This window comes from Arvicanthis niloticus, chromosome 1, assembly GCF_011762505.2.
Source record: "Arvicanthis niloticus isolate mArvNil1 chromosome 1, mArvNil1.pat.X, whole genome shotgun sequence".
Taxonomy (NCBI): Eukaryota; Metazoa; Chordata; class Mammalia; order Rodentia; family Muridae; genus Arvicanthis; species Arvicanthis niloticus.
In genome coordinates this window covers 144112602-144132460 of record NC_047658.1, presented here as the reverse complement: position 1 = coordinate 144132460, position 19859 = coordinate 144112602, and the positions used below count along the sequence as shown (strand labels likewise).

Below are 19859 nucleotides of genomic sequence, written 5' to 3'. Positions count from 1 at the left end.
TAAGACTCTCAAAAAACCAACCACCAAAACAATCCCCATAGTTATCCGGCCATCAATTACTCATGGAGGACCAGGAAAACCACAAGCTGAATGAGAAAGGCAATCAACAGACGCCAACAAGAATACTTGGAATTATCTGGCAAACATTTTATAGAAGTCATCACAAAAATGTCTCAAAAAGCAATTAAAAGCCCATGCCTGTGGTTTCAGCACTTGGGAAGCTGAGGCAGAGTTGCCCCAAAGTCAAGGCTGTGCTGAGGCACAGTGACGTCCTGTCTCCAGAATGGGGGTGGGGAGGAAAGGATGTACTCATACACACGTACACACAAAAAGCCAAAAAGTCACAAAGTTACTTACAAGCAAACCAAACTGTTTATACTATATCAAGTCTTTCTTCCTTTTGAATATCATTCCAGGCTTACAGAAGAGGTTAAGAGGTTAAAATTTTCTTACCACTCTGTATTTTCTTGAATATTGTTCAGTGGTTTCTGGATGTTTTCATACTTCTTCTCCAAAGCACAAAACCTCTCTGCCCAACTATTGCTTAACTGGCAAAGTTCCTGTAAGAAACATTGAGAAGAGAAAGACTTAAAATGACAATATTTAAATGTTTGTTTTCTGTATATGAATGGTAACATGGTCATAGAGATGAGAATTTATCATTTGTTTTGTTGCGTTACGTCTCCTTATATAGCTCAGGTTAGCTGCCAACTTGCTTTGTCTTGCTGCCTCAGCTACTGAGTGCTCGGATTACAAGTACAACACTACACTCAGCTGATGTTGCGGTAAATCTTTTGCCCATAGGGAGTCCATAGAAGAAAAGACACAAGTCAATAAGTATCAAATGAATGCTGCATGCCTAGATTGGGCAGATTTACCATTAAACTACACTATTTCCCCGGCTATGAGAGCTCTTAACAACTTGCGGTTTCCTAGGTCAAGGCCTTCTTCATCTTCTCTCTCTCCACCAACTGCCCTCTCTTCGACCAACTGCCAACTCTGCCGCTTCTCCCTCCTCTCCTCCTCGTCTTCTCCCTTTTCCTGCCTCTGGCTCCTCCCACTCCTCTTCTATTGCCCAATCACTGGCTGTAGCCTTTATTTAACAAATTTGATTGGACAGAAGGTTTACAAGATTCACTCCTCCTTCGCAGCCCCTCCCAGGAGTGGAGTTACCATGACAACAAGAGGCTAGGGCTATCCACCACATTTCCCCCCTTTTGTCCAATAATAAAAAAAATTTTTTTTTCTTTTCACATATTAATTGAACACTAACTATATTACCATGTTGTGATTGTTAAAGTACAAGATAAACCTAACACCCAGTCCATCAATTTTGTTAACTAAATAGAACCTTTGCCATCTCTCTCAATAAAAAAACTTAGTTCTGAACCTGGCTTATGTCCTGTCTTCAAAATGAATAGCATCTGAAAACCATCCTCTCAAAGTAAATAGCCTGGGTTGACTGTGAGATTATAAATCTTCAACCCCATCAGAAATCCAGAATGACTCAGTTAAATAAAGATATGGGAAGCACAAAGCGTGGCTTCTAAAACTCAACCAATTTAAATAGACCACTGAACATCTAGACAGTTCCTTATTTCAAAATGTTGGAGCATCTGGTCTTCAGCCTTCTGGCCCAGGATCATCTGACAGACCTAGTAATGCAGAATTACTAAGGGCTGATTACTCTGTCTTGGCAGATATAATCAGTCGACTATTCTGCAAGTGTGTTTCTTTTTTTGCACACTATTTCGTCTGTAGATGAAAAGAGGCAATTCTTGCCTAGTGGCTGTCATACCACAACTGGTGTAACTCCAAAGATGCTCAATTTCTTCTTAGAATCCAAGACTGGGAAGCTGTCAGGATCAGATAGGTCTCCAATAAAATAAATGTTTATATAAGAATGTTTGTAATGTCAATTCTATGGATTTCTAACGTTTTTTGAAAATCAACTATGTAAGGCAATCTGAACAGTTGTATGTTAATTCCTTTCCACTAATTTTTTTTTTTTTAATTAAAAAGGACTGGGTCTAAGCCTTGTATTTCTAAATAAGATATATAGGTACAATGCCTACATGAGAGTAATATATTAATATAAATTCCATATCAATGTAAGAGATTATAATTTCAACCTTGTAATTATTATAAAGATTTCTTACCAATGTAAGATATACCTATTTTTTTTTTAAACTGGGTCTAAGCTTTGTATTTCTGTATGAGTTATACAGGCACAATGCCTATATAAGAGTAAAATATTAATCCCACTTAATTCCTGAGATTTAGCTCTCTAATTCCCTTCCTGTCTGAAGCTACATTTGTAAAGTATTCCTTAAATTACAACACATGTATAATTTACAAAGTAACCAGAACCATCCACCCCAACATAAGGAACTGGGGCGATGATCTCCTTCTGTCTGCTTCCAGCTGAATTGGGGCGAAGAATTCCCATCTGGGGGCCCAAAGGGAAACAGGAAAATTGGCTTAGTCAAAGGAGAGCTAGCTGGCATCATTTGCCTTGAAGTCACTGTGTACTGAGAAAGTTCATAGCAAAGCTGACACCATAACTGTTACAGTCAGAAAGGCTGGACAGGCAAGCTAGATGTTCTGGAAAAGTTCTGGAAGCAAGTCCTTAAAAGAAGCGGCTTCGATGCAGTTGCAGTAGAATCAAGCACGAAGCTGGAATAGGAGGTCCTAGAGACTCAGAATCCCCGAGTATAAATCATGCTAGGGCTGAGTTTCTCTTCTTTCATCCTGTAACATATAAAACTTAAAAGCAACAGGTAGTTTTATAAAAAACATTCACGTGGAACATGTAGGGCACACAGCTTTGTCAATGAAGATCAATAAAGAAAGGCCACTGCCCTCTTCAGGTTAGTTTGATTACTTAATCAAATTATATATAACTTATATACATGCCCTCATAAAGGATGGCATGTATTAAGTCATGAGAAATTATTACCCAATTAAATGTTCTTGGCTTTGTATTGACATTTTAGTCCCAGCCAGTTAAGTCCATATAAGAGACATAACACCATATATACACCAACCATTTGGTTGGTTGAGTTAGTCTCCCTTTTCTTCTGTGTCGACTAGTGCTTCAGGGGGTCTCCCTTTGTCATTTCTGATCTTTATCATTTTTGAAGGAACCCACAGCTTTTCTTTTCCTGTGGAAACATAAACATAACCTCTCCCCCAGCATAATACATTTCCCACTTTCCATTCTGATGTCATAATAACCTTAATATAAACAGATTGATTTAGTTCAGTAGTTTTATCCACCATCCAATGTTTCTCAGCGACTGTGGTGTTTTGTTCATTAATATTCAAAAAATTTAAGTTTAATAAAGAAATACATAATCCATCTTTGGGGGTTCTTATTGATTCCTTTTGCCTATTAAGCATCTCCTTTAAAGTTCGATTAGATCTCTCCATTTTTAGGCACTCTTCCTTCTTCTGCTCAAGAGCAATTTCTAAGGTCTTGAGCCGTGAGTCCTTTTTTAGTCCTGAGGAAACCAGGGAAGAAGCATGCTCTTTGAGATCCAAGAGAGAAGTCTCCTTCTCTGAGAGATCTCCTTGCAATAGGCTGACCTTTTCTTTCAAGTCTTTAAGATCTTTTTTGTAGGTTTCAATCTCCTCTTGCTTCTCTCGCTCATCTCTGTCCTGCTGCTCCTTTAAACATTCAATTGTCCGCTCTTTGTCTGCAAGAGCCTCCTTCAGCATTGTCAGAGCTGTGTTCATGTTAGTCGTGTCCACCTGCAGAGACTTGACTTGCTCTTTCAAGCTGCTCATCTGCTTCTCTTTATCTCTTAGTTGTTCCTGAAGATTTTCTATCTTCTTCTGGAGAACACTGACCATCCGCTCCTTTGTGTCCAGCATGTCCTTGAGGTCGTGTATCTCTCCAGTTTGTATGCCCTTCTCCTCAGTCATAACTGGTTTCAGAACATCTGTTTTTGAAGCAGTGACATTTAATTGTCCTGAGGAAGAGAATTCTCCCTTTCTGGCATTGGGGCCTGCGAGAGGCCCCCCTAGAAGTTTTTTGGCAGGGTATTGCCCCATTTGTCTGTTGTTGCTCTACATTACTTAATCAGATGTCGGCCTTTGCCACATCTTTGACAAATTCCAGAAAGCTTAGGCCCCCATTTCATATTATTTTGATTTGTCCTGTAGTCATTTCTGAGATGATCCCATTTACCACAATTAAAACATTTGAAATCTTGGGTCATCTCTAGGTTTCTAGTTGCAGTTTTTCCATTTACTGACATATCAGCTGAGTGAGATCCAACATCAGCTGTGTATCTAATCCATTCATCTATTGATGCTGACCTTGCCCTCAGTGGTCTGATTACTTCCTTGCACTCAGCAGTTGCATTTTCAAAGGCTAAAGACTCAATTATTGCCTTTCTTGCTACTGAATCTGATATACTCCTTTCGACAGCTGAGGTTAGCCTTTGTAAAAAGTCAGGGAAGGTTTCTTTTGGCCCTTGTTTGACTTGAGTAAATGGTTCAAGTCTCTTCCCGGATTCTGCAACTTTGTCCCAGGCATTTAAGGCTGACAATCTACACAATGCCAGAGTTTCTTCATCATATACAGCCTGCACCTCTATTTCAGCAAAACGACCTTCACCAAGCAGTTGGTCTATGGAAATCTCTCTTCCTCTGGCTCTATTTTGTCGTGCTATCTCCCTCGCCTCATATCTCCACCATGCAACCAGTTGGCAGTTGGTCGAAGAGAGGGCAGTTGGTGGAGAGAGAGAAGACGAAGAAGGCCTTGACCTAGGAAACCGCAAGTTGTTAAGAGCTCTCATAGCCGGGTAAATAGTGTAGTTTAATGGTAAATCTGCCAAATCTAGGCATGCAGCATTCATTTGATACTTATTGACTTGTGTCTTTTCTTCTGTGGACTCCCTATGGGCAAAAGATTTACCGCAACAAGCTGAACTATATAAATTTCTTGACAAAACATTTTTAACTTCACCTCTCACACATAGAAGAAAGCCCAGAAAAGAACATTAAAAGAACATTTTAGGACTTTTAAGAAAGAGCAAAGAATTAACACAAAAAAAAAAAATTCTTTTTGCTTTTTTTTTTTTTTTTTTTTTTTTTTGGAGAAAAAGTCTTATCCTTAGTCTTAGCTGGAATGACCTAAGCAAAGCGGGCGTTAGTACTAAGGCCCTAAGAGGAATGGATGCTGTAGCTGCAGCACTGAGCACACTGGTAACCAAAGAGTGAAGGAGATCCAGGTGAGAACCAGTGAGGAGCAGACTGAGGGGAGCCAGGCCTTAGACCATCAGACAGTAACTTGCAGGGCACAGGAGGAGGAGAACCCTGCAGCACTCTCACTTTAAATGCTGCTGCAGCCTTCCTCTACAGACATTCTTTCCATTCTGTTCATCTTGCTAGGAGAAAAGGACCATTTTTGTTTGTCCTGATGTGGTAAAGCACCGAGTTCCTGATGCAGCAAATTCTCAAACATTAACTGATCCAAAGAAGTATTTTTGAGCCAGGTAGTGGTGCTGCATGCCTTTAATCCCATCGTCTCAGATGCAGAGGCAGTTGGACCTCTATCTATGCTTCTGAGGCTAGCCTTATGTACACAGTGAGTTCTAGGACAGCCAGGACTACACAAAGAAACCCTATCTCCAAAACAAAAGAATCTCCCCTCAAAAGAAGTATTCTCAATTATTTTACATAAGTTACCATCAGAAACAACAGTAGCTGTGGTGACCTCAGGCAGTGTGAGATAGATTATTAAATCTATTAAGGCATTAGAAATGGCAGTTAAGAGATACCTGAGAATGGGTTTCCTTCATTGTCTTCAGGTCTTCAGTTAGGTTTCCACAAAGCTTTTGTGATTCAACCAAGGAAGAAACTGTGTTTTCTCGGAGTTCATGTATATTGTTACACAATACACTGAGAAAACTGTCTATTTCTCTTTTTTGATCTTCTACCTTTGAGGAAAAAACATATTAGTTTCTTTTTTAAGTAACCTATCAAATATGAGGCATTAAGAAGATAACATGTATACCTTTTCAGCTACTGTTGATGAAGCCCTGAAAATATGCTGTAGTTGCCTATTTATGTTCAAGATGGAGACCACACCAGGGGTTACGATGGTCTTCAGGGAAGTGGAAAGGTCGGTCACGAGTTCATCCTGGATTTTAAAACAAATACTTCCTTAAGAATGTGTTCATTTGCATTATCTTGGCTGATATATCTTGGATACTTAGCATCAAACACCCACATTCAAAATTCTGAATTGACATTCTTTGTAACCTAAAGAGATACATAGTTGCATTCCCAGAGTTTATATTCTGCCTATATTATTTGTCCTACTCCAGTAACTAAATAATGTTCACTAAGTGTATAGTAAATGCTAAATTTTCTCTTTTGTGTTTATAGATCTTGTTGTGTGTATATGTGCTGTGTTTTGTGTGTCTTGTAGCAGAGGCTGACAGAAGCACACTGTGTAGCTGAGGATGCTCCTGACCTCCTTTCCCTCCTGCCCCCACACTATCAGGATCACAGGCACGTACCATGATGCCTGCCTTTTTTAGTCAAATTTTAACAATCTAAGGGAGAGTTCAGAAGAAGAGAAAAATAACATCAAAGTGTTGAGATTCCAGCACTCCAGTTTGATCCCCAGCATAGTAACTAAGACAACAAAATCTCCACAACAAAATCTGGAAAGTCTGACACCCAAAATCCATCTCTAGAACCCAGGTGAAGGTTGAAAGAGATAACAGAGTCTACAAAGTTGTCCTCTGACCTCCATGTGCACACCATGGTAACACACATACCACACTCATAATAACAAATCAAATTTTAAAAAGAAAACACCTTAGGAGAGACTCCTTAGCCACCTGTGCATACATGTATACACATACATACACACATGCACACGCAGAAAGAAAGAAAGGAAGAAAGAAAGGAAGGAAGGAAGAAACAAACAGAAAGAGAAAGAAGAAAACAAAGGAAAAGTAGTAAAGAATCCATACAAAGGAAATAAGCAATATGACCAAGAACTTCTTAGACAATACAATTACAGACTACAGATAAATTGGGCTAGTGAGGTATCACAGCAGATAGGGGTTGTCTGTTGCCAAGCCTGACATAAGGTCCCTGAAACTCAGATGATTAAAGAGAGCTAATTCTCCTAAGTTGCCCTCTAACCTCCTCATGTAAGTCATGGCACACATATGCATATGTACACATATTCACAAAATATTAGAATTTTAGAACAAAGACAAACTAGATATAATTAGATGATCGACTTTTTGTTTTTGGATGAGACAGGGCCTCACATAACCTATGCTGGCTTCAAATTCCTGATTCCCCTTGCCTTAACCTCATCAGGTTACCTACAAAAGAAAGGGCTGAAATTACTGGTGTGTACCACAATGCCTTTCAGTATTGCTATAGTTTTTAAAGTTAGGCCTAGTGGGGTTTAGTCATGTAAATCTAATGCAAAGAATTCTATTCTGAGTTCCTAGATTCTACTTGTTCTTCCTGAATTCCTATTGCACTTGATCTCACATTGCCATTACCACCACATATTATTTACGTTTTCAAATTAGCAGCCCATGAGCCAGCAAGACAGCTCAATGAGTAAAGCCCTCACTGTGTGTGCCTGATGGTCTGCATTTGATCACCAGAATCTACAGGGAAGGACTATGAAACATCGTCCGACCTCACTCAACTCCACACCCCACACTAATAAGAAAAGAAATGAGCTACTTATGTTCAGTCATGTGTGCTAAATTAAAACAAGCCAGCCACCCACTATCTCCTATTGGGTTAGCTAATTCCAGCTCTGGTGAGGACGGTAACCTACCAATTTCTTGGCTAAAAATAGATCTCAAGTCTCCTGAATGCACTGGAGCTATTCTTTAGTGATCAGAAGACTAAGAACTGGTACTCTTGTTTGTGACTGGCTCTCAGGTAGCTTTAAATTCACTAAAAACCAAGGATGGCTTTGAACTCCTGATCCTTTTGCCTCCATCTTTCTTTTCTCAAAAAAACAATAACAAAAAGGTGTGTGCTGCCTCGGCCCAGCCAGCCTCCATCTTTCATAGTTGCTGAAATTACAGACATATGAACTACAATGGCTTAAGTATTCTGACTCTCTGCTACACCAAAGGAGTGAAATGGTTTCAAAGTTTAGTCATCCCCTTGGAAACCAGTCTTTCTATAGGGACAGGAGGATATGTGTGTGTGGACAAAAACAAAAGTCCCCTCTCTCTGTCTAGCAAAGCTCAAGCTGAAAGAGCAATTCACACTGTTTCTGATGACCGATCATTCTGTATAAACATTAAGAGATTTACTAACAATCAATCCTTGCAGCACAGTTTTACTTTGTGCTGCTAACGATTGCTCTTTCAGTATCATATCAGAAATCTGAGCAACTCGAGCTGACACATTTTCTGGAATAGACACAAGAGATTCAAGTGCTGTCGTGGTAATGGTGTCTAATGCAGAGACACTAGAAGACATCAGGTTACCTACAAAAGAAAAAAGAAAAAAAGAGATGAACTTTAGCATAAATATAAGCTATTGTAGAATCTGTAATAACTGCAAAGAATTGTCATACTACATAATCAAAAAAATTTTAAATATGAATGTTCTATAAGCCCTTGCATATTAAAAGCATATCATACTTGAGTATGCCTTAGAATAACTTTAAACTCAGAATATATTTTTCTCCATTTGAGATGATTTTAACTCCAGTCAACCATGTTTCAGCTTCCCAAGAGCCACCAGATTTAAGAAGCAGAATATACTAAAATTAGTATCTAAGTTTATAGTAGGCAGGAGTTTATTAAAAAGAGAAACACACTTATAACCCCAGCCCTTTAAAGGAGGAGACAGAAGGATCAGATTAAGTGACACACAGGTCAAGGTAATTCAGCATTACCCTCAGCTACATAGTAAGTTGGAGGTTAAGCTGTTACATGAGACTTTATCTCAAAAGGAAGCATTAAAACACACACACACACACACACACACACACACAGATGCATGCACACACCATGCATGCACACAAAATAAAAAAGAAAAATTATAACCTAAAAAAATATTGCTTCTTTATTTAGTGTGTATGTATGTTTGTGTTCTCAAAGATGCAAGAAGAGGGTGTCAGATCCCCTGGAATTGGAATCAGATTTGTGAGCTGCCATATGGGTGCTGAGGAATTAAATTACTCTCTCCAGCCACAATTTACAAATTAAAAACAATTTTTTTTAAAAGAAAAGAATCTAAGAAATTAAATAGTAATACCTAGAAGAAATGTGTCAGGCTCAGTTATAAAGAGAAATTTATTTCTAATGATAACATGCTAATTTGATAAATCTTGACTTGTATAGAAAATAGTCTAAAACAATACAACCTCTAAAATTTATTGTAAAAAAAGCAAAAACATTAATCCCTTGCCTAAACAGCTGACATGTTCAATGGGACAGGTACCAGTGACACTGTTACCTGAGTTGTTGGATTTCTGTTTGTTTAAAACAGTATTAAGTTGTTTTGAGACTTGTTAGTTTATACCTGTAAACGTCAGTATTCAAGGTGAGCCAGGAGGATCACAAATTAAAAGCCAGTTTGTGCTACACAGTAAGTTGAAGTGCAATTTGGTCAACTTAGCGAGACCATGTCTCAAGTAAGAAAGATAGATAATAAGAAAAATAAAAATTAAAAACATTAAATTGTGAAAGAGACACACATGAAACACATAAAGGAAGACTAGAATGGGCTGGGAACTTAGCTCAGTTGCCAGAGCACTTAATATGCACAAAGCCCTAGGTCTTATCTCTGCCATCACATAGAAGCAGGTACGATAGCACAAGGCCTATAATCCCAGTACTCAAGTGGGAGAGACAGGAGGATTAGACCTTCAAGATCATCCTTTGCTGCACACCAACTTTGAGGCAGGATTCAAAACAAAAAAGACCAGAAAACCTGGGTTTAGTGATACTCTTCCTGTAATCTTAAGAAGCAGAGACAGAAGGATCCTTAGTTAGAGACCAGTTGCATTAGTGCTGGGGAAGGGAAGAGGAGGGAGACTGAGGAGAAGGGGAGAAGGGGGAGGGAGAGGGAAAGAGAGAAGGTTGAGAGAGTAGAGAGCATAAGAGTGAGGGAGTGAGCTAGCCTGGGTCTCACTAAGGGAGCCAACCTAGTTTACTAAGCCAATGAAAAGACCTTGTCTAAAAGAACTAAGGCAGAGGGCTAGAGATATGAACCAATGGTTAAGAAGAGTATTCACAGAGGTGAGTCTGATTGTCAGCACCCATAGCAGATGGTAGCACTCCAATTGAGGGAATCCAACACCTATAGCCTCCACAGGTACATGCTCTCACATACACAAACCCACACACAGACATACACACATACATGTAACCAAAAATAAAATAATTTGCTAGCAGTGATGGTACATGCTTTTAATCCCAGCAGTCAGAAGTTAGAGGCAAAGGCAGATGCAGATGGATCTCTGTGAGTTTGAAGTCAGCTTGGTCTACAATGCAACCTCCAGGATAGCTAGGGCTACACTGAGAAGCCTTGTCTCAAAACAAAACTATGACAAACTCAAAAAGAAAATAACTCTTAAAAAAAAGTAACTGGTCCCTAAGAAATAACAGGTCAGGTTGTTCTCTGGACTCCACATGGATGTACACACATCCACGGGACATAGCCACAGAAGTGCCTGAACTTACCAAACAGTGTCTTATGACTGTCTAACATGGCCTTTTGTTTTGCACTGCCATTCTTAATCAATTCTTCCATATTATTAAATAGATCGTTGAGGTTTTTGCCAAAAGTCTTCTGAGCTTCTGCATTGTGCTCATCGATTGCTCTCTTACGGTCCAGTTTGGAATGTAGACCGCATACATCCCTGGTGGTTTCTTTAACTGTGTTAAGCAACTGTATGTTTAACAAACAAACACAACAAAGAGATAACATAAATACATCTGCCTGATCAGTGGGCCTGTGCTCCATGAGGATCTCTCCCTGATGAGAGCTAGACACAAAACTGTGGACACTATATCAGGTGCTCAGGAATGCTTAGTCCCCACCAAACCATCCGTGTAAAGAAAACTGATTTTGCAAATTTATTCTAATAATAATGTTTGTTCATAAATTTTTTTCTTTTGTTTTACTGTCTCCTCAAAATTATACCTTAAAATATGTAATACTTTTATTTCAGTATTTTAAAAATGGGTCAAATAATGATATATTGTTTAATAAATGGATATAACATTTGGAATAAAAAATTAAAGTCTTATAATCAAAATTTAAGCAAGGATACCTCTACCTATCCTTCAATGTTCTCAATATAAACAAAGGACAAACCTTGCTGGCAGTATCATGAAGTTTCTTTTCAGTTCTTTCCAAGGCTGAAGAGACATATTCCTCTTTAACAAGTTGTAATTTTGTTTCTTCCAAATGTTTCTGAGTGGTCTCAAGTTCCTGTGTCTTGGTTTGCAGGTCAGATTTACACTGGTTAAGTTCATTCTTACTATCCATAAATAACTCCATAGCCTACATGTAAAATACATTAAACAATTCTTTAAGAATCAGGAAAAAATGCTCTGGCTGGTAAAACACTTGGCTAGTTAATAATACTGGAAAGAAAAACTATTCAAGTATGAAAATTATAATAGTTTGTCAGACTGATTAGAACATTTTTAATGCTTTCTAGCCTGCTCCTATAAAGCTATTCAAACTAATGTAGTGGTATTGATTCTTCAGGTTCCTCCCAGGACTTCAGTGGACTGCCATAGTAAAGGTGCACCGTGAGGGTGGCACAGAAAGGGTCTGGCTGCTTGTCTAAGTGTCCTACAGCTCCCAATTTCTGAAATCCTTACCTTGAAAAGAACTGTGGAGAAAGTTCAACTGGCAGAATGCTCACCTAGCATGAGCAAAGCCCTGCATGCTTTACAGGCATGGTAAAGTACTGCAATAATCCAGGTAGATTGGAGAATCAGAAATTCAAGGTCATGCTTGACTACATAGTAAGTTCTATTGCTCTTTTGAGACAGTGTCTTTCTATGTTGCCCAGGAAAGCCTGGAACTCACCACATGGACTAGGCTGGTCTTTAACTCATAAAGATCCATCTGCTTCTGCCTCCTAAGTAACTGAAGGCATGTGTTTGAGTCTAGCCTAAATTACATGAGAACTGTCTCAAAATAAAAACTGAGTATACCATGAATTCTAGGATTGTAGAAGGTTTTGGAGATTTGTACAAGTAAACTCTATAGTGTTTACACAATAATGAAATCACTTGTAACACATTTTTTAAAAAATATAACCCAATCATTAAGCAAATGCTTGACTGTGAGTTCTTCTAAAGTTGTATTAGGTGTCAAAATAGAAGGCTTTTCATTACTAACAAAGGAAAAAATAAAATACAACTTACCTTGAATATAAGAGTCAAAAAAATTCTTTAAAAAAAAAGTCCCTACACAGTTTAAATTTGACAGGTTTTTTTTTATATATATATATTTTCTGTATTTACATTTCAATTGTTTTCCCCTTTCCAGGTCTCCCCTTCAGAAACCTCCTATTCCATCCCCCTCCCCCGCCTCTATGAGGGTCCTCCCCCACCCACCCACCCACTCCCCGCCCTGGCATCTCCCTACACTGGGATTTGATTACCCTCAGGCCCAAGGGTCACTCTTCCCACTGCCATCCAACAAGGCATCCTCTGTTACAAATGGGGCCGGAGTCATAGGTCCCTCCATGTGTACACTTTGGTAGTTCCCGGGAGCTCCAAGGGGTCTGACCGGTTGACACTGTTGCTCTTCCAAGTTCTTTTTCAAGTGACCTTACGTGTCACTTGAAAAAAGACAATGCCTACCTTACTGTGCTCCTCCTCAAGAACACTGATTTTTTCAACCAATTCAACAATTTGTTCCTCTTGAACAGTTACTTTTCCATTCATGGCTCTAAAAGTTTAATACAAATTTAACAGTTAATGTTTTGTTCTAAATTCTACAAAATTTTATTTAGTCTTATTGCAAAATATAACAGAACAAAATCATGGCAGCTATACAAACTCACATCCACACTCCTCACCCTTGTGATGATAACTAAGCGGTGATAAACATAGTGGCAAAAGGCATTAAGCAAATGTAGCCTCTTTGGGGGAAAGACCTACTTACCTTTAGTTTATGTGTGTGTGTTTGCCTACATTTATGTCTGTGTACCATTTACATGCCTGGTACCCTGGAGTTACAGTCAATGTGAGCCACCATGCCAGTGCTGGGGATTGAACCAGGGTCATCTGGAACAGTAACCATTGCCCTTAACAACTAAGCCATCTCTCCAGCCGCCTCCCTATTTTATAAATGGAACATTCCTTACTTGACCTCTACCCTGAAACTGAGAACTTTTATCTATGAAGGAAAGGCATGTGTATGCAAATCCAACTTAATATGCTAAGGAGCTAGTAAGTAACTCAGTGACAGGGTGCTTTTCAGCACACAGCAGAGACTCTGGATTTGGTCCCTAGCACCATCAAATATATATAAAATAAAATTTTATGTTGTGAAGGTAGAAAAATGACAGAGAGGAGAAGTTAACACAAAGTAGTGATGGAAAGGATATAACTTAAGTGGCTGCGATTAGTGATACGTAATATAAAAATGCCCCTAAATGTCTAAGTGCTTAAGACTTGAAGACATGAAGCATCACAAGAAATAGGTGAGATAAATGACTAGAACCACCTAAAGGACTGATTCAAAGTACGTATATGGAACTGTATCGATCCCCAGTATCTATGGGGGATGCCACACACAGTTGTATAAGACAAGGTGTACAAGTACCACTGTTACACTAGTACTAGGCCTTGTGAGATTCTCTAGGGCAGAATTTCTCAGCTTCAGCAGTTCAAGTGCTTTGTAACAGACAGGTTTTTTTTTTTGTTTGTTTGTTTGTTTGGTTTTGTTTGTTTCTTTTTGATTTTTGTTTTTTGAGACAGCGTTTCTCTGTATAATCCTGACTGTCCTGGAACTCACTCTGTAGACCAGGCTGGCCTCCAACTCAGAAATCCGCCTGCCTCTGCCTCCCAAGTGCTGGGATCAAAGGTGTGCGCCACCACTGCCCGAAGACAGTTCTTTGTTGAGGGCTATCATGCATGTTTTAGGATATTCAATGACATCACGGATTTCTATCTACTAGATGCCAACAATCTCCACCCACAGCAATGAGAACCATAAAAAGCCCACCTAGCTAAGGTTTGGTGTGGTGCAGAAATGGAGAACTGTTTTGCATACTTAACCATTGTGCTTTCTCCAATGTTTATATTAATCAATTCAGTTCTAAGCAAAGGCGAATTTAAAATGGTGCTGCTATGAAACAACAAAAACCACATGCACTAAGGCCAATGTTCCTTCAGGGTGCCAGTAGAGTTAACAGAAGATGCCCTGATATTCTGCTGAAAGCATGGATAGCTGTCCCTGCCTTTGTATCCCAGAAGCAAAGTATGGATTTTTTTTTTTTTTTAAATAAAAACAGGACTGTATTACCTTAAAGATGTTTGCTAGTTAGAACATATTAAGATGTATTTATTTGCTTCTGGTATTGAACATTTTGTGCATTTTTATAGCTACATTCTTTTTGTTGTTTTACAAGACAAGGTTTCTCTGCTTAGCCCTGCCCTGGCTGTCCTGGAACTTGCAGATCCAAATGCCTTTGCCTCTCAAGCGCTGGGATTAAAGGTGTACATCACACCCCTACACTCTCAACCCCCATATGACCCCATCCAGGTGAAGCCACTTCATCTAAGTGCAGGAGAGTCTCACAGGTGTCAGACTGAACTTGGCCCTGGGGCAAACATGACAAAATCAAATCCATGAAAATAGTCTTAGTGCATGGAACATGAATTCTTAAATAGGGACCACAATCTTTTGTAATCTTTGTTAAATATATACTATGAAACCCTTAATGTTTTCTGTTTTAGTGGACAAAACATGAGAAAAATCAGATGGATCTGTTAATACTACATTTTAAAATATGTTGAATCTGACAGTGCTATAATTACAATAAAACTGAAGTTTTTTTAGTGGCAATACTGATTTATTTTTTTCAACCAGAAAGACATCACACTGATTATTTACTATAGAAAGAAAAATAAATGCTGAAAGAAAGAGAGAAAGAGAGAGAAAGAAAGAAGAGAGGAAAAAGAAAAGACTACAAGGTTCACCTGAAGCAATACAGTAGCTGAGTAATCACTTGTCATCTTTGTGTGGGTGAGATTACCCAGCATCCCATGCTCAAGATTAACAAAAGGTTCTGGATGAGATTTTTAGAACATTTAATATACCTGTGATTTGGTTTGGTTTATAATGTAAGAAGAAAAGCCAAGTGGCCTGGAATCTAGTGAGTTTAATTTGGAACTTAATACTCTGCAAGTGCTAGAAAGCCCTGGCTGCATTTTAAAGTGATTTTTCTAGGAACTTCTACATCATGACATCTTAGCAAATATGCCCAGGAAGTGTAGCAGCAGGGAGCTATGGAGAAGACCCGAGTCACAGACCCGGTCTTGTTCTCAGACCTAGACACCAGCAGAAGCTTTTAGGCTCACTCAGAAACTAGGTGTCTCTCAAGTCATGTGGAATTATGCATGGATTCTTTCAGGAAAACTGTTTTGTTTTCTCATTTCTTTTTTTTATTTTCGTTTGAGACGGGGTGTATCAGGAAAACTTTTAAAGCTTTAGGAATCTTTATTTCATAGAATGATGGAATTAACAAGAACAAAAAAAAGAACAAAAAAAAAAAACTAAAAAGGCAAATGCATAGGGAAAGGTCAGGTTTTAATAAGCTTTATTTTTTTCTCATGACAAATTTCTCAAAGGCATTTTATTACAAACTAGATTTTCTTTTTTTTCTTTCTTTTTTTTTTTTCCCCCATTAAACTCGGGTGGAGTCACACCACGAAAGCAGGACTCCGGGAGAGAGCGCGGGCTCGCCCTCTGCAGGCTGCTACCTTAACGGCTGCGCCACCGCTGGCTTGCTGACAAACTAGATTTTCATTTTCAAACACAAACACTACCTTTTGTCTTTATTTCAAATCTTTGCAGGCCTATTTCATTTCATAGACTTGACTGACATGGGTTTCACCTTCCATCTGCTTAAGTTAATGTAAATTAAAAATGTTGTGTAATGTGCATCCAATAAAGTCTCTGATTAAAACAAACAAGAAGCCTGAATATCCTGTAGGGGGCAATGAACCTCCCTACTGAGAGCCAGGTGCCTGCTAGCTGCAGGTGACCTTCAGTTTCTCTCTCACTACTCACAAAGAAGAGTGAGGCATTTGAATGAAAATCTAGTGAATGGCAGACTCCTTAGCACTTAAACCCATTCTAATCTGGTAACGGCAGCTAGAGTAGACTCTAACCAGAGAACTGGGTGCCTCTTCCAAGACTAAAGGGCTTGGCCTTTGCTCTTAAAAAAAAAAAAAAAAAATCAACCAAAGTAACCACGTGATGGGAGTCCAGACAATTCCAGTCAACACAGAACTCTAAGCCTCACCACACACAAGACTAAGATGCCAGCAAATAATCACTAAACATTTGAGGAAACAAACACAAATGACAGAAACCACAACAGAAAGTAAAAAGAACCCTGAAGAGAAAATAAAGCTTTAATAATACTAACAATTTTTGACTACACAAGAATACACAAGAATAGGATGTCATATTCGCTAAAGGTAAGGAAAGATGTGGTAGAGCTTTTACAAATTAAACATCTGAAAGAAAATTCAACAAAAAATATTTGAACATAAAGCAAACAAAAAGGTAAAGTATGATGAATGCTTTTGTTTCTTCTTCTTAAAGATAGGCTGGCCTCAAACTCAGAGATCTGCCTTTGCCTCCTGAGTGCTGAGATTAAAGATTAAACACCACCACACCTGGCTGAAGGAGCACATTTAACTCCAAAACTCACAGGCCTTCCATACCCACTTAAAGTGTTATGCTGGTTTCCTAAATGTTGGGAAGTTTCAGAAATGGCTGACTGGTTGGTGGTTTAGCTCAAGTGTAAACCTGCCAGAGGATGGGGTCATGGAAGAAAAAAGAAAATGACTTTAAAGGAGAGACAAAGAGGTTGATATCTACAGTGCAGTGATGGTTACACAGATGTCACAGTGGTATAGAATCCATACATATGCTTCCAGTGCTCATCTCCTAAGTTTACTATTGAATCACAGTTATATAAAGGAATATTGGTAGAAACTGGTAATTAATACATGGGAACCCATATAGTATTATGGCCTTTGTCTATAATTTTAGTACTCAGAAAGCTGCAGTAGGGATACCTATAAATTCAAGGACAGCCTGACCTGCATAGTGAGTGTAAGGCCAGCTAGGACCACAAAGCAAAATTCTGTCTTAAATAAAAATAAAAGAGCTGACTGAGGGACATGACTTAAATGGTGAAGTACTTGTTTAAACATCAATAAAGCCCTGAGTTTGAGCCCCAGGGGCACATAAAACTAAGCATGGTGGCCCATGCCTGTACCCCAGCACTTGAGAGGTGGAGGCAGGAGGATCAGAAGTTAAAGGTCATCCTTGACTACACAATGCGCTTGAGAGCAGTTTGGACTACATGAGACCTTACCTAAATAGATAGTAAAAAGTCATGATGCATGGGACTTCACATGAACCAACAATCTTTTTAAATACAAAGTTAGCTAAAAGACTTTGTAAAAAGTGCTTGACAACAATATTTGTATATGTATGTTTTTAAACATTTATTTAGCGAGGGAGATGGTGCATGTGTTACAGCATACATATAGATGTCAGACAACAACTTTTGGAGAAGCTGATTCCCGCCTTCTATCATGTGGGTTCTAGGGACTGAACTCATGTCCTCAGGCTTGGTAGCAAGCACCTTTACCTGATGACCCATCACCAAGCATAGTTTTGGTTTTGAGACCAGTCTTGCTATGTGGCCCTGGCTGGCATGAAACTCTCAATGCTCCTATCTCTGCCTCCTTGGACATATAGGTTAAAACGTGAGAGAGTGCATGCAAGCACATGCGGGCACGGGTGCACACACACACAGAGCCTGCACAAATATTATAGTGCATGTGTGGAGGTTGAAGAGCAACTTGTAGAAGCAAGGTCTTTCCTTCCACAAACTGGGCTGCAGGCATCAAACTCCAGGATGAGTCTCTGTAGCAAGCACGTTTGCAAGCACGGTTGCACGCAGCTGTCACACTGGCTCAGTAGGCATTATTTCCTTATTGCTGCATAAGCAAGTTTCACTTCAAACCACTGCTATCTAAAAGGATGGTTTTAGAAATGGGAATGTTGGCACACCCGTAATTCCAGGCTGAGGCAGGATTCAGAAAGCTTCAGGCCAGCTTGTAAGATACATAGTAAAAATACTTCCAAAAACAAAGATAAGGGTATGAGGAGACAGCACAGCAGGGGAGAACTCTTGTCTGCTCATCTGGGGAACTAGGTTTGATTCCCAGCACCACAGGGCAGTTCACAGGATTTATAACTCCATCTCCAGACACCTCTTCTGGCCCCATGTACCACCACCTGAAATGGGGTACACAGACATACATGCAGGAAAACCATCCATATGCTTAAAATATCTAAAAATGCTTTTTAAAAAACCCAGCCGGAAAGTAGTAGTGCACACCGTTAATCCTAGCACTTAAGAGGCAGAGGCAAGTGGATCTGAGTTCAAGGCTAGCCTGGTCTACAGAGCGAGTTCCATAATGGCTAAAGCTATACAGAAAAACACTGTCTCGAAAAACTTTATAACCAAAGTCTTACCTAAAACTTTCTTCAGAGATGTAGACTCCATTTTTCTCACGAGCTGCTGCAAGGTCTCGCTTCAAACGCTCTATCTCTTCTGTATACTCCTATGCAAGGGGAATGTTACACATTGGTATCGAGTGAGTTTGGTTTTGTTCTATCATCAGCATGGAGAGCATATGCATAAAATAAAACATGTTAGCCTTTTATGATTTTCAAACATAAAAAAGTTATAATCATATTTTTTTAAAAAAAGGATTTCGTTCCATAACCCAGGCTATCCTTGGCAATCTTCAGTCTCAGCCTTTGAAATGCTAAGATCACATGTGTAGACCTCCACCCCCAGCTATAACTATAGTTTTAGCTAATTTGTTTAGAAATAGCCTTTCAATAGCCTTAATAAAATTCTTTAAATGTTTTCATTATAAACTCATATCCACCATTAAATAATTAAGATCTCTACTGCTGTGATAAAACACCATGACCAGACAAAACTTGGGAAGGGAACTTTACTCAGGCTTACACTCCCTTACTGAAGAAAGGCAGAGCAGGAACCTGGAGACAGGACTCAAGCAGAGGCCATGGAGGTGTGCTGCTCACTGGCTTTGTTCCTCATGGCTTGCTCTACCTACTTCCTTATAGAACCCAGGATCATCTGTGAGGGGTGGCACTGCCCACAGTGAGCTTGGCCCTCCTACATCAATCACTAACTGAAAAAAAAGATAACCCACAAGCTTGCCTATAAGCCAATTTGGCTTGGGCATATATTATCAATAGAGGTTCCCTGTTCCTAAATGACTATAGCTTGTGTCATGCTGGCAAAAAAACTAAGCAGAACAACCTTTGAGAATTTTACATAACTACAGTTATTAAAACTAAGTAGTATTGGTGGAAGAAGAGAAGAGTAAATGAATGGAATAGAACAGAGTCCAGAAATAGGTCCATATAAATCTAGAAAATTTGATATACTAGACAACACAAAAATTAAAAGCTTTTGCTCTGCGAAAGCCTGTATGAAGATGAAAAGCCATTCAACAAAAGAGGAAACCATGTTTACAAACATCAGATATCCAGAAAACTTTATATGTAGCAAAGTA

At 39.1% G+C, this 19859-nt stretch overlaps 1 protein-coding gene across 1 annotated transcript in view; it reads right to left on the bottom strand.

Moving 5' to 3' along the window:
* Kif11 (kinesin family member 11) overlaps window positions 1–19859 on the bottom strand; it is a 47281-nt gene that overhangs the window by 8970 nt on the left and 18452 nt on the right. Inside the window, exons 10-17 of the mRNA XM_034494822.2 lie at window positions 18781–18869; window positions 12849–12936; window positions 11341–11529; window positions 10704–10911; window positions 8326–8498; window positions 6026–6151; window positions 5790–5948; window positions 454–560 (exon numbers count right to left, since the gene is read on the bottom strand). Of these exons, the coding sequence (XP_034350713.1) occupies window positions 454–560; window positions 5790–5948; window positions 6026–6151; window positions 8326–8498; window positions 10704–10911; window positions 11341–11529; window positions 12849–12936; window positions 18781–18869 (1139 nt within the window). The remainder of the gene's footprint in view (window positions 1–453; window positions 561–5789; window positions 5949–6025; window positions 6152–8325; window positions 8499–10703; window positions 10912–11340; window positions 11530–12848; window positions 12937–18780; window positions 18870–19859) is intronic.